Source organism: Cupressus sempervirens, chromosome 1 (genome assembly GCF_028749045.1).
Source record: "Cupressus sempervirens isolate cs-2001-9-10 chromosome 1, ASM2874904v1, whole genome shotgun sequence".
Lineage (NCBI taxonomy): Eukaryota > Viridiplantae > Streptophyta > Pinopsida > Cupressales > Cupressaceae > Cupressus > Cupressus sempervirens.
In genome coordinates, this window is record NC_143118.1 from 94,138,577 (window position 1) to 94,162,615 (window position 24,039).

General features: G+C 34.5%; 1 protein-coding gene across 3 annotated transcripts in view; it reads right to left on the reverse strand.

Moving 5' to 3' along the window:
- The window catches only part of LOC149576387 (thiamine pyrophosphokinase 1-like), a 57,383-nt gene extending 43,505 nt beyond the window's left edge, over positions 1-13,878 (reverse strand). For 2 of the 3 annotated variants that reach the window (XM_089817118.1, XM_089817117.1), the window contains exons 1-3: positions 13,623-13,878; positions 13,393-13,489; positions 1,582-1,654 (exon numbers count right to left, since the gene is read on the reverse strand). In XM_089817118.1, coding sequence (XP_089673244.1) covers positions 1,582-1,654; positions 13,393-13,489; positions 13,623-13,782 — 330 coding nt within the window. In that variant the 5' untranslated portion in view covers positions 13,783-13,878. The remainder of the gene's footprint in view (positions 1-1,581; positions 1,655-13,392; positions 13,490-13,622) is intronic. The other variant, XM_089817124.1, reaches the window with a different exon arrangement.
- Positions 13,879-24,039: the final 10,161 nt, after the last annotated feature.

Sequence of the window (24,039 nt, forward strand, 5' to 3'; positions counted from 1 at the left end):
ACTCGTACAACTACATGTTAAACACTTTCCAAAATGACTACTTTAGGGAAGTCACCAAAACAATTTACTATTTATAGTAAGTCGACTCATACAAACTTTCTAACTCTAGTAAGTCCAAAAAAAATTTCTATTGTCAATTATCAGATTTGCTCTGTTTTAATTTTGTACAGTTAGTGCCAATTATGGCTCTTTTTTCATATTTCTCCTACAGCCTTAATCAGACAACCAAGACCAATTAATACATAATTTGTAGTCTCCTATACGGAAACCAGCAATTTAGGCCCCAACAGATACACCAACACTGAAACAATGCTGTGGATAGTATCAAGTTACCAAGGACTTGAAACTGAACAAACAACTTCCCCTCACAGACATTCTCAGCCTTAAGAAACTTCATGATTCTGCAACCTATAAGATGTATGGAAAAGTTACTGATATTGACCTCTAGCTTGATGCAGAACAAATCTGATAATTCATAAATGAAATAAAGAGCTTCTTTGAAAAATTAGGTATTTTTTTCATCAAAGTTACTGATTATGATTCATCATCTAGAAAAGAGCAATTAGATGGAGTGTCGAGAAAAAGCCCTTAATGCCTCTCCTTTAAAGCCAAGATAGTGGAAATGTTATGTTAATGACACAAATATGTGCTATTAATATGGTCCTAGCATGCTTAACCAGAACCAGCAATTTAGGCCCCAACAGATGCACCAAAGAACTCCAACACACAATAAACTTGCAATCATGCTCCATAACTGGTTTTTCATGAGGATGCCTCTAAATGCCACCACAAAACAGATCATTTGATCATACAAGTCTGAAATTGAACCATTGAATCTTGCACTTTTAAACAATTCCAGTGTGCACTCCACACATGAAAGGATCCAAGGATTTGTAAGGGATAAACCCCACAAAATGTTAACTTTTAACAGTCTCTTTTTCTATTTACTTAAGGGCCAAGGTCTTAACTTCTGCATCTTGACAATCTGTCACTATCCCTAAAAGAAGAAAAACTTAAAATCTTCTTTCTTCCATGGGATGCATAATTATTAGCAACAAATTAATCCTCCTGTAGTTTTGAAATTTTCATGCACCTGTGAACTTTAGACAGCGTCATATTTTCAGATTCTTCTTTTGCTAATTATTTTTCTTTCCTCTGTTATTTACTTGCAGTACTTAATCAATATCTTAGTCTTTGATCTTAAGATAGAATACATTAAGTCAAGAAAAACAGCCAACTACTTTAAAACAAAAAAGATGCATTGTATCACATGGTCAGCCTTTTTCTAAAAAGTTGACAGACCCACTTCCCACTATCTTGTATCCCACTCAATGATATAACCTGACAAAATGCAATTTATTTTCCTTTTAAAAAACAGATACTAATCGTTAAAATAATATCTAGAATCCTGATAATACAGACACAAACCAATCAGCCTTTTGTGGGCTTACATATTCAGAATTTGGTTTTAAAGCATAATTTCAACTTTCAGTAATAGCTGAGTTGACCTCATAAGATGTTTAAAATTCATAAAATACCAATAACTATCCTCAAAATTATCATTCATAAAAAGAAACCTACCATAGTATTATAGAATTCTCGAACCTCAGGCCGAATTGAATCCAAATCTCCTTTGATTGCATCTGGTTTATACCTGGTAACAACAAAGATGTCTCAATCTCTAGATAACAGAAGCAACTTTTCACAGAACTTCTGAGACTTTCTCATTAACAAACTAATTAAAACAGAAATATATTTTTCCAAACAAGCCTTCGTCCACTTTTATGTGTCTCCTAAGGTTTTCAATAGACACTGTATGTATTAACTCAAAAGAAGACAAGAATATGCATTGAACACACACACATATATTGCAGTAATGTTGCTGATGGTGCAACTAAAGAGGAGAAATTTACATACTTCAATACAAAAAAGTAAAATAGGTTACAGAAATTTGGTTGCTTTTGTGATAATCAAAAACAGGTGCCACTAACTTAGATGGAATTGCCATGCCTTGAACTTCATTGTACTGTGGTCCTGAAATCTTCCACAAAAGTTTATCCATATGCTAATTTCCAAGGTTTCCAATTTCAGCTTTCATTATTCCGCATAGAGAAACAATTTTAAAATTTTAAAATCCTAAAAGTAGTTAAAGCCACAAATTTAGGTATAAAATCCACATCCTGAACTTCAAAGTATAGCAGTACTGAGCTCATATGTATAGTTCCAAACATGTGCCCAATTGAAGGTTATTTTAGTTGAGCTGTTAACTCCAGCAATAAAATTTTAGTTCCAAACATGTGCCTGATTGAAGGCTATTTTAGTTGAGCTAAATCTCCAAAAATAAAATGCCCTGGGGGTGCGGACAAAGAAAGGTTGTTAGATCGATCACCCGCTTCTTGCTATCTAGCCTACTAAATCACAGATAGTCTTCAGTATTTGAGAAAACAGCACATGGTAGTACTGGATTACCAGTGGCTTCATTATTTACTCGAAGGTGCAGTAATTTAAAGTATGTCAACTAGTTGGGTCTGCATGGCTGAGTTCTAAGATTACCTGTAAAAGCAATGGGAAAAGATGATATGAAAATGTTGAATGTTCTAGATGTAAGCAATGTAAATAAAATTTAATTTAAAATCTACCATGTATAAAGTTAGTTGTCGTGGAAAAATCACCAATAAACACATAGCAAAAAATGTATATTTTAATATTTTATACAAAATTCATAAAGTTCTTATGTCAGAAAAAAAATTGGAATCTTGTATGATTCTGTCCTTTTCCCTGAAGAAAGAAATAGAAAAATAAATAACATACCATAGAAATAATACTTTTACTTGAGAGAAACATGACTTCAAACTCAAAGAGCAGATAATATTTAAACTGATAGCACAGGCATATACCTTGAGACAAGGAATACGTGCGACCATGGTGCTGTTAAGTATAGCTTTGTAAAAACACTAAATTAAGTTCTATGCACAGCTTCAATGGTGTGAATAGAGTTAGAGAAATAGAAAAATGATTCATCCTACAAAAATAAGATTACTAATCTACCTCCTCATGTTGTCAACAATGAAGTACACAGCATTCAATAAGTAACACATTTTCCTGTCCTTGTGGGATCACAAAATGATTAGCTACTAATAGAACACAATGGACAACTAATGGGTCAAATAGAGGGCACGATACAACTGGGAGCACATTTATTGAGTAAATTGTTTGCATGGAAACCAGAGATCCAACCCAGCTTTAAGGGAACATATCTGCACCCAATTTTTACTTCAAAATACAAATAACACGCTGGATAGAGGGTTTAAGAAGGTTAAATTTACTTCCATCGTAATGTTCAATATAGCCCTCCACGTCCAAATTTGGATGCCAAAATAGCATATAATTGAATAAAAACAATTTTTGGATAATAATCTCTTTCAATAATCTGTCAAAGCTTGAAGACATAAAGTTATTATCAAATAAAGAGATTAATTGCTAAGTAGGAGATATTTTTCCACAGCAAGTCGAATTGTGATATTGCTATCAGGATTTAACTGTTTAGTTCTTGAGTCAAACTCATTAACCCATGTTTCATGAGTAGTGGTTCACATGAACCCATCTCTCGTGAGAATGAATGGAACACTCAGCACTCATTGGATCTAGGTGATGCTCACAGAGGTGAAGCACTGGGACTTCCCAAGAGATCACCCATTCCAGTACTACTCCAGCTCAAGCTCGCTTTACCCACTCTGCTTGCAACCCCATTTGCAAAACCTTCACCAAGTGTTGTGCCTTATGTAATATGAACCATTCAATAGAAAGCCCCTTCACCAAGTGTTGTGCCTTATGAACTATTCATTAGAAAGCCCCTCAAGCTTAAGGGGCTTAAGGGGCTTTCTAATGAATGGTTCATAAGGCACAACACTAGGTGAAGGTTTTGCAAATGGGGTTGCAAACAAAGTTGGTTTACCATGGAGGAAACTCTATAGATAAGCACACTCAAGCTGGAGTAGCACTAGGATCGGTGACCTCCCAGGAAGTCCCAATGCTTCACCTCCATAAGCTTGAGGGGCTTTCTAATGAATAGTTCATAAGGCACAACACTAGGTGAAGGTTTTGCAAATGGGGTTGCAAACAAAGTTGGTTTACCATGGAGGAAACTCTATAGATAAGCACACTCAAGCTGGAGTAGCACTAGGATCGGTGACCTCCCAGGAAGTCCCAATGCTTCACCTCCATGAGTGCTAAGTGTTCCATTCATTCTCACAAGAGATGGGTTCATGTGAACCACTACTAATGAAACATGGGTGAATGAGTTTGACTCAAAAGCTACATGGTTAGATCCTAACAGCAATATCACAAAGACATTAATCTCAACTCTTAGTACAATACAAATGCAAAGAGATTTTTTTTCTTTTCAGGTAAATGGTTTTTTATTGTGATTACAATAGCAAGATCAATGGATGGTAAAGAAAACTAAAATGACATAAAAAAGGAAATAAAGTAATAAAATAGCCAAAAATCTGAAAGCATTTTATGATGATACATTCAAACATTCTAGTTTCGAGTATTTACAAGATGCAAAAAAAACATTATTTAAATATGGATCAATGAGTTTGACTTAGACCATGCAGCTGAATCTTAACATAAATATCATAATTTGACTAACTGTGGAAAATATCTCATACTTTTCACCAAGCATTTTTATCATCAAAGTTAAACAGCTAGTCCATAGAAACTTCTACAAAGTTGACATGAAAATCACCCTTTCATAAATGATTACACAAATGGACGATTACAGACTTCTAACTTCTAGAGTTACCATAAAGCTCTTCTCTGTTGGTTGAAAGATCTTGACTAAGCAATCTCTCCAATGCTCACTCCCCTCACTATCAGTTGAAAGGAATCCACAATCAAAAAAATGATATGTAGGAAGTCCTCAATTGCAAAAATATGTAGGAAGTCCTCATTCAAAAACACGTGTGTAGGCCTAGTTCCCTAAGCCCTAGACATCAGTTTCAGGGCTCACCAACACTCAATTCTCTCACTATAAGTGTTCTCCAACACACAAATCACTTGAATTCCTCAATCAATTCAAAGGTTTCCCCATGATCACTTCTCTCCCTTTGGGTAAAACCAAAATGTTCTCCAACATAAATAACACCTAAATTTCTCAATCAATTAAATGCATAAATGCCCACTATTTCCTTTCCCTGGTCAAGGGAAGTCCTTGACCTTCTTAGTACATTAAATTTTCTATAAAACATGTCTGGGTAAAAAGTTGAAAATGTGTCAAAATGTCAAAAAGTTTCAATGCTCCGTGAACTATACTAGAAATTGATAAAAATCTGCCCATACAATTCTTGCAATCATTAGTTCCCGTGGCATCAAATGTTCTTCAGCTAAATAAGGCAAAGATACTAATATTAGGGCAAAAATACATGCAACATGAGGCCTCAACCAGCAACAAAAGCAGTTTCGTCATCACCACTCCTCTCCCTCTTGGCTAGAGGAATCCTTGGCCAAACAAATGGTTCAAAGGCTTAGTGCCTAATGGCCATAATACCACTTTTGGGATTTGTTGGCACTCACTCCTCTCCTATTAATCAAAGGAAATCCTCAAACAAATAAACTGTTTGCTGGCAATCAATCCTCTCCCTATGAATCAAAGGAAATCCTCAACCAAATAAATGTCGTTACTCACTTCTCTCCTCATGTCAATCAAAGGAAATCTTGTAAAGTTCTGCAAATTCTGAATAATCAGATCTGAGATAATACCTTCTTATGCTTGTTGTTCTGATCTTCCTTAATGTCTGACCTTGAAATGAGATGACAATATTAATTGTCCTTTTGAAGATATTTATCACAGCAAGTATTCGATTTGTGGCAAAGTTGCTTAAAGGAGCAGACTTGTATTCTATTGTGTTCCCTTTAACTACAACAATACCCTCCGTATATACCATAACCAAAGGGCATGTCCCTTAAAGAGACATGACCCTATCTAGGTCAGCCCACAATGCCTTCTCATAATCGGTGCCTAGAAAAAGATTTATTTTAACAACAAACATAACTAATTTAGTTAATATCAATGCTAACTTATAGTCACCCCAAAGATTATCGATCATGCCTAATCAAGGGGCAATGTATTAATAGCTTTTAAAATGGTTTTATATGAAATAAGAGGATTGTGCGATCTGCATAGTCAAACCAGTATGAGGATCGAAGTTATAGTTTTAACACTCCCTCTTAACTTGATAATCATATTGAGAGATAACATATCTAGCATCATCAATTACGATGAATAAGCATAGAATGATACTCTATATCTATCTGAATCTTCTTCTTAGCATGTGGTATTATTGAACACATGATCCTTTGTCATGTTACTATATTTGTGATATGACATATCACTTATACTATTGATAACAGTATTGCAATGAATACAATATATTGGATAACATCCAGAGAATAATTAAATTCTTCATTTATCCAAGTTGTGACTCATAGGTACTGGCATTCCTATATCACAACATGATCCAGAGTTAAGATCTACCAGAACATAGGATAAACTCCATAGAATAATAAAATTCTTCCTCTATCCAAATTGTGACTTATAGGCATAACAATGTCTATATCACAATGTGATCTTGAACTCATCTAGATCTCACGGTAGATCTCTATTGTTTAGCACATTATCTAAGAGATCGTCATCTCTCATAATGTCTTCCATACAAGTGTACCTCTAAAATAATGAATACAAATGGTGGAGCCCATAACAGTCAATAGCTTGACAATAAAATTATTTTTTTAATAATTTAAAGAATACAAATGAATTACAATTCAACCATACCAAGTATTTTTCTGAAATGATCTATCTTCACTCGAGAGAGATGTTTGGTGAGAATTTTTGTTGTCTAATCTGCAATGCAAATGTATTCTAATTTTACAATATTCCTGACTAGCATATCTCTTACATAATGGTAAGGAATTTCAATATGTTTAGACCTATCATGAAAAACTGGATTTACAGAAAGCTTGATTGAACTCTGATTATCACAATGAATAATTGTAGGATTCATGGCTTGACTAAATAATCCCAAGTAACTTTCTAAGCCAAACTGCTTCCTGAAAGGCCATCGCTACTACAATGTATTTGACTTTTGTGCAACTTTGTGCCATTGAAGACTGCTTTCTACATATATATGATATCATTGCTGAACCTAAACTGAAACAACATCCTAAAGTGTTTTTCCTGTTAGTAACACTTCCAGCCCAATCTAGGCCTGTGTATCCATGTAGGTCTAATTCAACTTTCTCATACTTGAGCCCAAGGCTAAGAGTGCCTTGTAAGTATCTCATGATGTGTTTGACTGAAACTAGGTGAATCTCCTTTGGCTCACACATAAACTAACTTAATGCATTAACAACATAGCAAATGTCAGGTCTTATATTTGCCAAGTACATAAGGGACCCAATCATCTATCTGTAAAGAGTGTAATCTATGGAAAGTGATTCTGCTACTGCTTCCTTAAGTTTATGTGAATTAGTCTCCATGGGAGAAGACATAGGCCTACAGTTCCACATTCCAAATCTATTCAAGATGTCTATTGTATACTTTCCTTGATTGAGTATGATGTTGTTAGAATTTTGCCATACTTCCAGTCCTAGGAAGTAATGGAGTCCTAAATCTTTCATCTCAAATTCTTTGATTAGATCTTTCTTGCATTGATCTATGAGATGATCATCACCTATTATTGGTAAATCATCAACATACAGTATCAAAATTACCATATCATCTTTATCCCTTTTATAATATAGATTTGGATCAGCTTCATTCTTGGAGAATCCTAAGCCGGTGAGATACTTATCAATTCTTTCATACCATGCCCTTGGAGCTTATTTAAGCGTATAGAGAGCTTTCTTGAGCCTGCAAACAAAAATTTTAGGGTTATGAGTTTCAAATCCTTCAATTACTCCAAATATACCTCTTCCGTAATCTTTCCATTCAGAAATGTTGTTTTTACATCCATCTGACGTACTTTCCATCCCTTTGATGTTGCAATAGCTAGGACTACTCTTGCGGAGCTGTATCTGGCAACAGAAGCAAAAGTTTCTTCATAATCAATCCCTTCCTTCTGAGAGAATCCCCTAGCTACGAATCTAGCTTTATATTTTTCAATCCTACCAGTAGCAGCATGCTTGATTATACCTCCAAATATACCTCTTTTGTAATCTTTCCATTCAGAAATGTTGTTTTTACATCCATCTGATGTACTTTCCATCCCTTTGATGCTGCAATAGCTAGGACTACTCTTACGAAGGTGTATCTGGCAATAGGAGCAAAGGTTTCTTCATAATCAATACCTTCTATTTCAGAGAATCCCCTAGCTACAAATTTGGCTTTATATTTTTCAATCCTACCGTTAGCAACATGCTTGATTATAAATATCCACTTGGAAGAAATAACAAATTTTTCTTCAGGTCTTGGAACAATTTCTCAAACATCATTTTTCAAAATGGATTGGTATTCTTTTGTCCCGGCATCCTTCCAAGCTATATGTTTAATAGCATCTAAAACATCGGTTGGTTTTGATTTAGATAAATCATTCATATTTGTTGCATAACTAGAAAATCTTTTAAGTCTTTTGCTTTCTTTGAATGTTCCAGATGGTGCAATGAAGTCTTGTGCTTCCTCTACTATCTTAATGGCCCAAAGTGGTCTTTTCTTAGAATTTTGGGTTTCTTCAAGATTGAGGTTTTGAATTTCATCTTCAATTTCTTCAATGTTCTCCCTCTGAGACTCAGACTTAGTATTTCCTTCAGAACTAGGTAAGAGAGAGGGTTCTTCAAAAGAGCTCTTTTGAAATCTTCTCAAATATTGCATCCCTACTAAGTTCAATATTTTTCTGACTGGGTATGAAAATACTATTGGCTTTAAATATTTCACTATACCCAACAAAAATACCTTTTCTCCCGAAGGGCTCTAACCTAGTTCTCTTTTTTCTTTTGGAATACGTCTATATACTGGACACCCAAAAATCCTAAGATGACTTATATTAGGTTTAACCTTAGTAAGGACTTCTTCAGGAGTTTTATCTCTAAGGTAGGAGTGAGGACTTGTGTTTTGAATATAGACAGCAGTACAAGAGACTTTTGCCCAAAGATAATATTTTTAGATTTTGATCAAATATCATAGCACTTGCAACTTCTATAATTGTCCTATTCTTCCTTTCTACTACCCTGTTTTGTTGTGGGTTATAAGGAACGGAATACTCCCTCTTAATTCTTGTTTCTTTACAAAACTCTTTAAACAAATCTGAGGTATATTCCCCTCCATTATCAGTCCTAAGAGTTTTAATTTTATGCTCTACTAGTTTTTCAATTAAGGTTTTCTATTCTTTAAATCTCTTAAGAATTTCTTCTGATTCTTTACATTTTAAGAAATCCAAATTTTTCTAGAGAAGCCATCTATAAAAAGTATATAGTACCAGAATCCTCTAAGAGAAGGAACAAACATAGGTCCACATAAATCTGAGTGGATTAATTCCAAAACATTGTTAGTGTTTCTAGTGCTATCATGAAATGGACTTTTGTTGTTCTTACCCAAAGCGCATCCTTTGCATATGCTTGAGTGATCTTTATTCAGTTTAGGTAAACTAGTAACCATCTTCACCATAGTTGATAAGGTTTTGAAATTTAGATGTCATAACCTTCTGTGCCATATTTCATTTATATCAGTAGCTTCATGAATTAAGGCTTGAATAGGTTGACTAGGTTCTGAATTTAATTCATACAAGTACCCCTTTCTTTGACCAATCAATTTTGCTTTCTTAAATGATGAGTTCTTAGCCCAGGTCATTACTTTACCATCCATGAATGCAATATTATGTCCATCACCTTCAAGTGTTGTAACTGATATTAGATTCCTTTTTATTCCTGGCACATAGAGTACTCCTTTGAGAAGAAGAGAACTACCCGACTTTAGTTTCAAAGTGCAATTTCCAATTCCTTTGATGAAATGTGCTAAATTATCAACAATGGTGACTTCGCCATTAATTTTTTCTAATATAGAGTCTAGTGCTTCTCTGTATCCTGTAATATGTCGAGATGATCCACTATCAATCACCCATGCCTTACTTGAGATTTCATTTAATAGTGTTGAATAGAATACAGGATTCTCAAGATCATAGTTATCTTCTTCACTAGTAATGTTTGTACAATTCACTTGTTTAGAATTCTCAAGGCAATTAGATCTATAGTGTCCAAACTTTTCGCATTTGAAGAATTTATTTTGGATAAATCTTTCTTAGGTTTGTCATTCTTTTGATTAACTTTCCTCTTCTTGAAGCGTTTCTTCTTACCTTTATAAGAATTTGTGTTGAGAACATGAAGTTCTTCGTCTTCAGTTTTCAACTTTCCCACTTTCTTAAGTTTTCAGGAGTCTTCCTGAAGACAATCTCCCTTAAGTCTATTGAAGTCAGGAAGATTGTCTCTAGCACTTACTCCTTGTGTGAATGTTTCCCTTGAATCTGGTAATCCATCTATAGCCATCAGTGTTAATTCTTTGTCATCAATTATGGTTCCTATACTTGCAAGTTCATATCTTAGACTGGCAACCCTTAGGAAGCAAGAATTCATCGATGCTGAATCAACAAACTGTTTTACATCATTTTCTTCAAGAATCATCATGATTCTAAATTTCTAAGCATCAAATTGTTCTTTCCCGTCAAACCTGTCCTCGGCTCTAATTGTGTATGCCATCGAAGATAGGAAAATGATGCTAGATATACTAAGTCTAATTGTTTAATTTGCAGAGCCTACATTTGACTACCAGCACTCTGATACCATGTAAAGTTCTGCAAATTCTGAATAATCAAATCTAAGATAATACCTTCTTATGCTTGTTATTCTGATCTTCCTTAATGTCTGACCTTGAAATGAGATGACAATATTAATTGTCCTTTTATCACAGCAAGTATTTGATTTGTGGCAGAGTTGCTTAAAGGAGCAGACTTGTATTCTATTGTGTGCCCTTTAACTATAACAATATTCTCCTTATATACCATAACCAAAGTGCATGTCCCTTAAAGAAACATGACCCTACCTAGGTCAGCCCACAATTCCTTCTCATAATCGGTGCCTAGAAGGAGATTTCTTTTAACAACAAACATAACTAATTTAGTTAATGTTAATGCTAACTTATAGTCACCCCAAAGATCACCAATCATGCCTAATCAAAGGGCAATGTATTAATAGCCTTTAAAACGGTTTTATATGAAATAAGAAGATTGTGCAATCTGCACAGTTAGACCAGTATGAGGATCAAAGTTACAGTTTAAACAGGTCCTTGAATAAACATACCATTTTTAGAGATAGCACATGGTGACCATAATGTGCCTATCAAGGTTCCAAATGCACTCAAAGCAAACTTTCAACCAGATGAACATTCTATTGGCTAGACTCCAGGGGTCCTTATGCTAATTCAGGAATTTTCGACGTTCAGTTCTCTTCTGTTACTCAAAGAAAATCCTCGACCAAATCAGTGGGTTTATTGGCTCAAAGTCTAAAGGCAAGGAGGGATTTACCAAACTTACACTATTCTGTTAAAGTTCCTAAACCAATTGACCTCTTTTATCAATACATGCAAAAATGCCCTTAAGCTCTCCTTGCCACTCTCCAATCCAGAAAACACTTCGGGATTAAAAACAGTATGCAATTGTCTAAAGACAAACATTTCAGATCAGTCTTCAGATTTAGTCATTTTGAGCATAAAACGCTTGCTGTAATTAACAAGTCGCGATCCTCCTCACTCCAGTCCATAATACACCTGTGCATAAACAACATGTAACGGTACTGTTGGTAACTGTTCTGACAATGAAGCTCAATCATTTTTATTCTTTTTTGTAACTCCTAACTGTCTATATTCTCACTGTTCCTCTTCCATGTTGTATGCTTAGGAAGTACTATTAAAATGTAATGCCCATGCTGCAATGTTGTAACAGAGATTAAGTAATAGAGATATCCTCTACTTGAAGATTGGAAGTAGTCCAGTTGCTGGATGAACCACCATAAATTTATGTTGCTGTTTCTGTGTATCATTTTTCTGAGTATATGTGCATAAACAACATGTAACGGTACTGTTGGTAACTGCTCTGACAATGAAGCCCAATCATTTTTATTCCTTTTTGTAACTCCTAACTGTCTATATTCTCGCCGTTCCTCTTCCATTGTGTATGCTTAGAAAGTACAATTAAAATGTAATGCTCATGCTGCAATATTGTAACAGAGATTAAGGAATAGAGATATACTCTACTTGAAGAGTGGATGTAGTACAGTTGCTGGATGAACCATTATAAATTTATGTTGCTGTTTCTGTGTGTTATTTTTCTGAGTACATGTGTGTGTTAATTTATTTTATTTATTTTCTTTTCTGCAATTTGTAAGTTCAACAATTGGTATCAGAGCCAGTTTGGCTTGAGCAGAGATGGACGAATAAGATGATGACGTTGACTTTATTATTGAAGAATTTCTTGACCATTTAGACTTGGCCGAAGAGTAGGATACTGAAGCCAAGTGAGGGAGAAGTTGAGCAAGACTCGGGAGGATTACAAAAAAGAAAAATTTGTGAGATTGAAAGAAGAGAATTTCCTACTCACAAACCAACTATTTTGTATGGACGAGAAGTTAGAGGTTTTGTGTCATATCATAAATGTTGAAAAAGAGAAATTTGAAAAAAAAAAATGGGGTATCTTTGACAGACTCCGTTTCAGTAAGAGGAAAATGATGCGATCTTGACAGAGGGCTCTTTTCTCACAAAAATGTACGTTTTGTTGATAGAGATGTTTACCCTTGGTGGAAAGAAACCACAAGAGGATACAGCGCAGCTGGCGACTGGGAGATATTAGGAGCACAACAATTACAAAGCTCAAGGAAACGAGAGAGAGCCCCATGCTCAAGGTTGTGTGTGTTCCAGAAGCCTTTGACAAGTCTGAGAATGAGGTCCTTGATGATTTACTGTCGCTGATTGCAGAAGTAGAGGCAGAGTGGAATGCATTCACTGCACACTCCTCTCCCACGCCTTCAAACTAAGGAGTTGGGTGTCATTGTGATGTGAATGACGGGCATTACAGCGGGCAGGTGTCAAGCTTTATGGGGAGCAATTACTCAATACCTTGGTAGAGGAGCCACTCGACACCTTTAGTATTTGAAGGGAAACTACAATTAAAAAAACGTTTTAAAAAGGCATGGGTGACCGTCAATTTAATCGACTGTATAAATAGCTACAAAATTAAATGCATGCAAGATTTCTAAAAGAACTCGGGTTCAATTCACACAGGCTCAAATTCTCCTTGGTTACATTTTGCAAGGCATTCAATACCAGGGTAACTCCTCCGAAAAAACGCGTACCTCTGACGAACCATTGCGGGATCTTCCTGAGGAAAAAATTTAGGCATTTCATCGTACACGCGATTGGCTCCTCCGTCGGCACACAGCCGTAGCTGCGCTGCATCACAAAAAAAATATTTCCTTCTCTAAAAAAAATAAAAAGAAAAACCTGGAATTCACCGAAAATTCATGTACCCCTCATCCTCAAAACAAATCAAGAAAACAAAACCTTTTCTGCGTGGAACTTGTACCTCGATCCCAGAGAGCGTGTGTGAAAGCAGGGAGCTCATAATTGAGAACAATCAGCGCATATGACCGCCCATCATTTCTGTCTCTGGACGCGGGCTTCAAAAAGTCAGCGCTGTGTTCCATCACATCCATTTCTGCTGCTGCAGGCGATGAAAATCTCATTCCGTTCTGATTTAATTAAAGTGGGCATAATCTCAGACTCTTCTCTTCTTGATAGTCAAATGCAAATTAATTCGCCGCCTCTCGTCCATTGAAGGTGCAGCTTTAAAGTTGTTCAGCGTGTGTTAAATGCATCATTACGTGTTTGTCAAAGTACACACGCCTTTCGTACGTGGAAAAGAGAATATCGACAAGGTCGGGATCCTTGTCCACATCTCCCGTCAAATGATTCTGAGGACCAGATTCTCCATTTTATTTGGTTTCTTTGCAAATGAAAATTGAACAATATGTTTATCAACCTTGTCAAATTTAAAGATGTGCCAAAAGTTTAATGCTTCTTCACCTTCATCGAACTTTCCCGAATGTTCCCCCACGGGTGGTTAAATTCCTATTATTATGCTTTGAAAAGATATAATAAACAATTTAGTTGGTAAGAGTTTTGTACTTTCTATGAAGAGGATGTGAGATTTGTTTTTTATTTTTTTTAATATAACAAATAATAAGTATGTGAGGTTTTTTTTTTTTTTATAAGCAGATGCGAGATAGTTTTTTTTAAATAGATATTTCGCTTGTGTCTAGTTTTTTAAGAGTAGATTTATCATGTGAGATGTGAGATAGTATTTACAAGAAATAATAATAAATAGTTCATTTGTATCTACTTTTTTATTTAGAGTTAGACTTTTAGTTTCAATCATGTCTATTATTTATCATATTATTTGGAATTATTAACTTTTTTTAACTTAAAGTAATAATAGATATCTCGGTTGTGATGAGTTTTCTTATGAAGTAGATGTGAGATAGTTTTTTGGTAAAAATAAGATATTTAACTTGTGTTGAGTTTTCTTAGGAGTAGATGTGAGATAGTTTTTGTAAGAGATAATAATAAATAGTTCGTTTCTATCTATATTTTAATTAATAGTTGGACTTTTAGTTTCAATCATGCATATTATTTATTATATTATTTAGAATTATTAACTTCTTTAAAATTAAATTAAATAAGGTAAAGTAAAAAGCTTCATGTAAATTATTAATTTTTAAGAGGTAAGTACAACAAGTTCATTAAGGAACAATTACAAGTTTCCATTAACTCTAATTAACTTTCTCGTTAGCTTTAAACAATCTAGAGGTAGAGCAAGTCCACTTAGTGAGGCAATCATCACTTTATTCAACTCCCTAAGAATATGACAAAAGGAAATATAATCCAAAGCTTTGAAAAGATTTAGGATTTTCTTAGTTATCAAGGCTAACTACCAAAAAAAATCATCTAAGTGACAATCATTCAACATGGCAACCACAATCTTTGAATCAAACTCAAAGACAATCCTTCTCCAACTTAAAGAGCACCCTCTATCAATACCATGTAAAATAGCTAAGGACTTGAATGTTGTCCTTTCTAAATGGAGAAAAGGAACACAACATTCTCATCCTTGCTTTTGCCAATGCTACCAATTATTGCATGTCTAGGATTCCTTCCAAAAGACTCACTAATATTAACCTTCAAAACTCCCTCAAGAGGAGGAAACCATCTTCCTATTCTGTGATTTTTTGCATAGTTTGTCTCTATCTACTCTTGTAGAAAAAATTATACCATTACCGACTAAATTAAGATTCCTTGTTGTAGCCAAATCGCAAGATTCCATAGGAGAATTCATGTCACACTTTGTTGAAATAGTCTTGTGAAGTATGCAAACAATCTTCCTCCGCATAAGAAAGCTTTCAATTTTAGTATCATGAAAGATTCTTTGATTCCTTTCTAACCATAAATTTCATATAATATTATTCGGGCCAAGAACCCATGTTGTCTAAAGAAAAACAACTTAACTAAAAATCGCTCCCAAATTTCCCACAACTCAACCAAAGAGGTAGCATGAACAAAAACATGGTTCTATTCTCCCCACCATCAATGTTAGATCTCTCTCTAATAAGAACACTAGAAGAAGAAATGAGAAGTGTTATTTTCATTATTTCTACAAAGAACGCAAATTAATGAGCCTTGAAAGCCTCTCTTCCTCAAATTCTCCCAAGAGAGGCATATGTTACAAGCAACTAGACAAAGAAAAAAATCATACATAGGCCAAGAAAAACCATTCCAAACCTACTTTTGTAGACATCTAAAAATGTCCCTTGAATAAGTTAATTAATACTCCACTTTTATCACTATATATATTTTAATTAATTATATTGATTATATTCATCTACCTACTTAATTAATATTTATTCAATTAAATTAGGTTCATTACTTAAGGTATTTAGATTTATTTATTTTTTATCCATAACATAAAAGCTTTATATTAATATAGAAACAATGTAAATACATAGAGTTTTTCACGGACACCATGAAAGGCCATACTAGGCCACTACCCCTAAAAACCCATTTGTCCCCTAGATAGTCAAAAAGATCATAAAGTGACAAAATTGTGATCACAAGTTGTTTGCAATATGTCCAATCAATCAAATAAGGTAAGTAATATGGTTGTCATTTATGGCAACATATTTGTTTTGCAGATTAATGATGTTTGTTTGTGAAGAAAAATTGTCTAAGTATTAGACAGCATTACAACAACATGACAGATTTGATGATAACAGAATATTCCCTTGGAATATTCTCTTACGCAATTAACCAAAGATGCATGATATCATACTAATGATGTATACTAGTTTGCATGTCCGTACAACCAATCGAGTTCGAGCTATGAAGGAATTAGTGATGCAATGATGTTACATCACAAAACAAAGCATATCAACATAATGTGTTAAATGACTTGATTAATTATTTTAATTATTATTTCTTTGTGAACCGCCTCTAAGGATCTTATGTGAGTTGACTAAAAGAAGAATCTGTCAATATGTTTGGTAGAAGTAAAGAACTTCATTTGCGAAGTTAATGTGAAGTAATCTGATTGCAAAGTTGATATAATCTTGTGAAATAAGAGTAACAAGTGAGTGTAATGTTATGAGTTATGATACGAAGCAAAACTATGCGAGATCTAATGCGAATTGATATGTGCGCAATCATTCTTCTTATAAAAAATTGATAATCAGAAGATTTGTGAAGTACAAAAAATAATCCAGTATTGTATGTATACTTACTCTCTTGAAGAACTTATTGTATAGTTGCATGTTAGGACAATGGGCTCTTCTTGCACACATTTGTATATGATCCAACAACTCCTAATAGGGTTAAGGCTTCTAACAAGACCTAGTCTCCTAACAGGGACTGAAGAGACTATACATGCTTCATAGACTCCTAACAGGGTCAACATCCTTAAATGGATACTTTATATAGTAAATCATCTTGTGGGTTCCATCTCCACCAAGGTTTTCCCTTGGCCAAGGTTTTCTTAGTTAACAAATATGGTGTTATGAGTTAGCTTGCATGGTTGCTTATTTTGTTTAGCAATATTAGTATTCTTTCTCGTGCATATGGAAAAGTAATTAATGAGATTCAGTTGTGGGTAAAAATATTGAAAATACTGATTCACACCCCCCCCCCCCCAAAGTATTATCTATTTCTAATAATTGGTATCAGAGCTTACTTATTCAAAAGAGGCTTAACAGCTTGAATAAGATCCTTATGGATATGGAACAACTGAAGAAGAATCTTGAAGAAGCTCTTGAATAGATTGATCTACTTACAGATGAAAGAGATTGTCTTAAAGATAGATAAAAAGATGCAAAAGCCTACATTGGTGAATTAAAGGACAAGATAGATGAGCTAAAGCAAAAAGGACCTAGTAAGAAAACTAGTGATGATGATATTGAAGATCTGAATAAAGAAAATGAGATCCTAAAATATGAGTTAAAGATAGTTGAACTTAAGCTAAGTCTTAAGAAAAATGGAGGAAAGAATGACTCTGAAATTAAAGTTGAAAAACGTAGATCTAAGATCCCAATTAAGCAAGGTAACATCTAATTTGGAATCTATCAAGTTAGAGCATGCAAAATAAGAGAAATAGAACATTATTTTTAAGGTGAGTTGGTACAAACCAAACAGCAACTTGAGAAATTATATACTAGCAATGAAAAGATTGAAGAATAAATATATGTACAAAGACCCAGTTATGAAGACTGGACTTGGATTCTTCCTTGGACAATCTGCCAAGAAACCTATTGAGAGAGAAGAACTTGATACTCCTAAAGTCAAGAAGGATCTGGGAAAAATAGATGATACATCCAAAGAGAATGTTACAAACTTTGAAAGAGTTAAAGAATCTGATCAAAATAAGGATAACAAAAGAAAGGAATCTCATGTCTAGTGTGATGAACCTAAAGATGATTGTAAAGGTAAGTCTTTTAGACCTATCTCTAATTTTTATTGTCATAATTGTCACGGATATGGTCATTATGCAGTAGATTGTAAGAAACCTAAATTTAAATTTGATAGCAATAATACAAATAGTAGAATGTTTAGGAATACTAACCATGCAGGAAACAAAAGAAGATCTCACAACAATGAAAGTGGAGAAAGAAGACAAATTGTTTGCTACAGATGCAACAATCTTTGATACATTGCAAGAAATTATAGAGCACCTAACGACCAACAAAGTGAACAAAATAGAAATGTACTTGTATGCCAATTGTGTAATAATTTTAAACACGCAACAAAGTTTTGCAAAATGGACAGAAGAAACCTAAAAAGGAATCAGAATTACAAAAGGAACAATAGAAGAAATGATAATAGTCTAAAGGAAGAAATGAAGGAGCAAACAAGAACTCAAGGAAATATTTGTAAAGGCAAAGGAACCAGAAAGCTCTCATACAACTCTAGAAGATGCACAACAATGAAGTCACTTATTATCTATGGCTCATCCTACTAGAATTAAGCATTTTTAGTAAAGTAGAGTGTCAATTATTGATAACTGATGTTAGGAAGAATATCAAAGGTTGCACAATTAACAATATGATCTAGACATTGAAAAGAGTCTACAGTGAAGTGTGCATTGATTAATATAATCAAGATAAGGATATATAAGAAGAATAACCTTTGTGTTATATAGAGACAATATACTAAGCTAGTGGCAGACATGCATTTAATGTAAAGTACAAATTGAGAAAGATTTAAAGGATGCAAATTGATTTGCATACATCATTTGTTTGTGTGAAGCCTGAGTGCGACATGAAAGCAAGATTTTAAGAATTAAAGAGGTCTGCAATTACACAAAGTCACCAGAAACCCTCATTCACAAAATTAAGCTATTTTTTGAATTTGTTGAGCATAATCTTTCAGAAATGGAAAGACAAGAGGTTTTTAATGTCAACAATAGACCTAGATATAGTTTCAAGAAACACCCATTTGTTTCTTTGCTTGATGACCCAATTGAAGCATTTTCACAAGTTCCAGAAAATGTTCTTCACATCGAGGATATAAGAGGTTATATCCACTGCAAAATTGAAAGCATAGGTGACACATAAATTCATAAGGAATTGGAGAAGATGTGCAAAAATGACTTGTCGTTGAAACTTGAATATGGATATCTAGAGCAACTTAACCTAGTTAAGCATATGTTCTACACAAACTTCGACAATCATGAATGGAAATAGATAATTTTCTAAGTGGATGACATGATGATCTTTTATGGGTGGGAGAGTATCATATGTATCAATAATGACCTAATTCACAAGGTCACAGGTCTGAGTAATGAAGGAAGTAATCCAATGAACATCAAGAATGTGCACAAAATAGTTGAGACAAATCTCAACACATGTTTTGATGGTAGAAACATGAAGGTCAACAGTATTCAGGATGATGGAGTAAGATTGATTTGTAAAATTTTGGGATACAAATTCAATCATGGATCTAGGATAGATATAGTCCCTGCAGGATTTCTTCATGCAACCTACCTAGTAATAAGAGGTGAAGATGTTAATTTATGTGACATTATCCGAACATAGCTATTGGATAATATATCAAGAATCAAGAAGTCTAGGAGTGCAGTCTTTAGGTTTGAATCCCTACTAACACATATATTCTTCTATGATACTAATAAGTTTCTTGGTATCATGAATTGGGATGGAAGTGAGTGTGCAATGTAGACAATCACTCGCACATACAAATCAAGACCTAAAACAATCAGAGATAATGACACTGATAGAATGATGATATCTTTCCAAGCACAAATGAAGTAGAGGTATAGGATACCTCTTGTGCTAGTTGAAAAATACAAGGATGAATTGTGCTTCATGGTAGAGACTGATTTCACTTGTATGGAAGCTGTAATTCCTCGAGTCAAATTCATTAAACCTATGGGCTATGAAATGAGTGAGGAATTGTTTGAAGGATATGCATAGATAATCCTTCACTCAAAAGTTGATTCTAAATGTCCTAGATGGGGGACATATGCTGAGAAAATGAGAGAAGTTAAAACTAGTCAGATAATAAAGGACTCCAAGAAGAAGGTGGAAAAGGTGATTGATTCTATTTTGAAAGAATCAGGAATGTCAAGAAAAGAATTTGATGAGGTAAAAGGGATAGCCATGGAAATGAAGGCCAATGGTCAGCCTAAGCTATTGACCCCTACACCCATTGTAGTGGCAAGACCTACTGAAGAGGTAATAGTTGCCCAGACTAGTGCACAAGAACCTAATGTACCATATGTAGTAGTTGTGCAATAGCAACCACCAAGGAATCTAGTAAAGATTGAGGAAACGCTTGTACTGAAGAAGTCTACAAGACTTGTAAGGACCAAAACCCCTCTTAAGAAGAGATTCAAGCAAACAACAAGTGGTCCTAGAAAGAAGAGAAGAACTTTGTAGGTTAGTTCTTCTAAATCTGAAGGAGAAACTGGTGATAGGCTAGTAGAGCCAGCTGACCAAGAAGCTAAGACCTTAGCTGGACGAAAAGCATGGAAACCCAAGGTAGAAAATCTCAACATGCAAATTATTAATGACAACAATTTTGTGCAATTAAATAAATACTATGATTTGTATAATAATATGGATAGAAGACAACTAGAGAATGATGTAGTTAGAAATATGATTCTTAAAGATAAAAGGTTTGATATTATAAGAGGATAGATACTTTAAGACTTGTATAATAGATTGAGAAATACAAAAAGCAAAGTAATAGAGGAAGATAAGAAAATAAGAATCAATATGGTGAAAATGCTATGAATTGTAAATGATGAGGAAGAGATAACAGAAGTTTTGAAAGGTATAGCACCTCTATTGAGAAACAAAAAGAGATCCATTCTCCTCATGGGAGGAAATTATGAAGAAGTGAACAAGGAAACTAAAAAGGCTATAGTTACATATATGTCTACTATGCCAAAGAAGAGTGCGCAGACAAAAAAGGCAAGCACTATATCATAAAAGAGTGCAGAGAAGGCAAGCCCTATGCCTAAAGAGTTTGAGGTTTGTGCGTAAACAGAGGGAGCCAGTCCTACAGCAGGAAGTCCACCTCACAGTTTTGAACAACTTGCAGCAACACCAATTTCTAGTGATTCACCACATATCACCATTGGTAGTGAATCCATGCAAGTAAATAACACCAAGATGCACCTTCTACAACGAAGATTGAGCCAAGCATTGAAGTAACTACTTTAAGCATGCCCTCAATAATAGCAACAACAACACCCTCTACACTATCTACTCATGCAACAATGGTCACAAAAGCAACAATCCAATCAGATGAAGAAGATGAAGCGTAAAATCTTACATCTTCTTTAAGTAAATTTCTTGAGAAGAAGAAATCAGTAAAGTCCGTTGAAAAGACTTGGACTTTAATTTTGGATAGAATGGAAAAGACAGTAGGCCCTGTTAACACCCTTGTAGATATTCAATAGGTGTGCAACCATTTTATGTAAAGCTTTTGATGATGAGTTCTCAACACTCTCTAATGTAGCTACAATTCAAGCACAAATAGAGCATGATGGTAAACTCCTTAATACCATGTGTACTAATATGAGGAATGATATAGAAACCTTGAATGTATGCATTAAGGCATTGAGACAATGTATAGAAGAAGGAAAATAGGCATATGCTAAGTGTAGCTTGGCATATATCCATCTTCAAGAATTTGACGATCAAATCAAGGAAAAGGTAACTAAGGTTTAGATGCTTGTTGACAACTTTTTGAAGCAGAATCAGAAGCTAAATACCATTGAACATTTAATGCAGACACTTCATGACCACATAAGGGAAATCCAAGCAGAGAAAGAGAAATCTCTAAAGAGATTCACTCTTTTGAGAGAACACCTATTCCCATAAGTAACATTGCTAGAGAATTAGTTGGAGGAATGTTTGTCAATAAAATCTTCATATGACAAGTTTGTGGCTATAGATTTCAACGCAATAGAGTTAGCCACATATGCTTTGTGTGTGTTAATCAGTGTATCTGATGCACAAAAAGAAAGTTGGAAGAAATGCTTTGCATAGTTGAAAACCAACTTCAGTGATTACTTTTCCAAGTTTTGATGCCAATTTTGGCAGACTTTTCTTTTTGTGGCACCTTTGTCATTGATGTCAAAGGGGGAGAAGTATGGAAAATTGTAAGTGATTAATTGTAATTGTTGTAATTGTAAGGGGGAGAAATAAGGAAAAGTATAGTAGTATCATAAGGGATGTAATATTTTCAAAAAATGAACACAATGTTCTACTATGTTATGGTTATCTTTTTTTTGATGATAACATGTTTGGAACTTAGCCAATTTTCCCAAAATGTTGCCATCAATGCCAAAGGGAGAGATTGTTGGAAATATGTCCAATCAATTAAATAAGGTATGTAATATGGTTGTCATTTATGGTAACATATTTGTTTTCTAGATTAATCATGTTTGTTTGTGAAGGAAAATTGCATAAGTATTAGACAACATAATAGAAGCACGACAGATTTGATGATAGTGGAATATTCCCTTAGAATATTCTCTTACGTAGTTAACCAAAGATGCATGATATCATACTGATGATGTATACCAGTACGCATGTCTGTATGACCAACTGAGTTCGAGTTATGAAGGAATTAGTGATGTAGTGATATTACATCACAGAATAGAGCATATCAGCAAAATGTGTTAAACGACTTGATTAATTATTTTTATTATTATTTCTCTGTGAACTGACTTTAAGGATGTTATGTGAGCCAACTAAATGAAGAATCTACCAATATGTTTGGTATAAGTAAAGAACTTCATTTGTGAAGTTAATGTGAAGTAATTTGATTGCGAAGTTGATATAATCTTGTGAAATAAGAGTAATAAGTGAGTGTGATGTTATGAGTTATGATGCGAAGAAAAACTATGCGAGATTTGATGAGAATTGATATGTGTGCAGTCATTCCTCTTATAAAAATTTGATAATCATAATATTTGTGAAGTACAACAAATAATCCAGTATTGTATGTATACCTATTCTCTTGAAGAACTTATTGTATAGTTGCATGTTAGGGTAGTGAGATCTTCTTGCACACATTTGTACATGATCTAACAACTCCTAATAGGGTTGAGGCTTCTAACAAGGCCTAGTCTCCTAACAAGGACTCAATACACTATACATGCTTCCTAGACTCCTAACAGGGTCAAAATCCTTCTTGTGGGTTACATCCCCATTGAGGTTTTCCCTTGGCCAGGGTTTCCTTAGTTAAAAAATATGGTGTTATGAGTTCTCTTCTTGTATGGTTTCTTATTTTGTTCAGCAAAGTAATTAATAAGATTCAGTAGTGGGTAAAAATATTGAAAATATTAATTCACCCCCCCCTCCCCCCAAGTATTATCTATTTCTAACACAAGTATCCCATACATCGTGGATGGATCACAAAACTACCAAAGATAATCCAAGGTATACACAAGTAACACGTGCAAAACCACCAAGTAAATGATATCATTTAAACCATAGAGAAACGTCCTCCCTAGAGAAATCTGGAATAACATAGCTTGCCTCAACCACTAGATCAGCCATCTAATGAATACCACAAGCTCTTCCGCATAGAATACCATGAGCACCATTGCTCTACATAGATACTCCATGAGAATTTGACACAGTTGGGCAATAATTAAATGTCCACTCCAATAGCAAATATGTCCTCGTGCATGATCCCACCAATAGTCACCAAACCACTAAGATCCACAAGCTTACCACCATCCGCTTTCCCAACACCTCCACATCACTCGACATGACACTATAAGTTCTCTTTATTGGCTGAATTTGTCTACAAACAAGAGGATTCCCATCATCATCCAAAGGATTAGTAGACCCAATCTTTGTGACTTCCTTTGTGGCCTAATTAGTTTATCACTCATCAACACACACTCCATGTTAGGATTAACC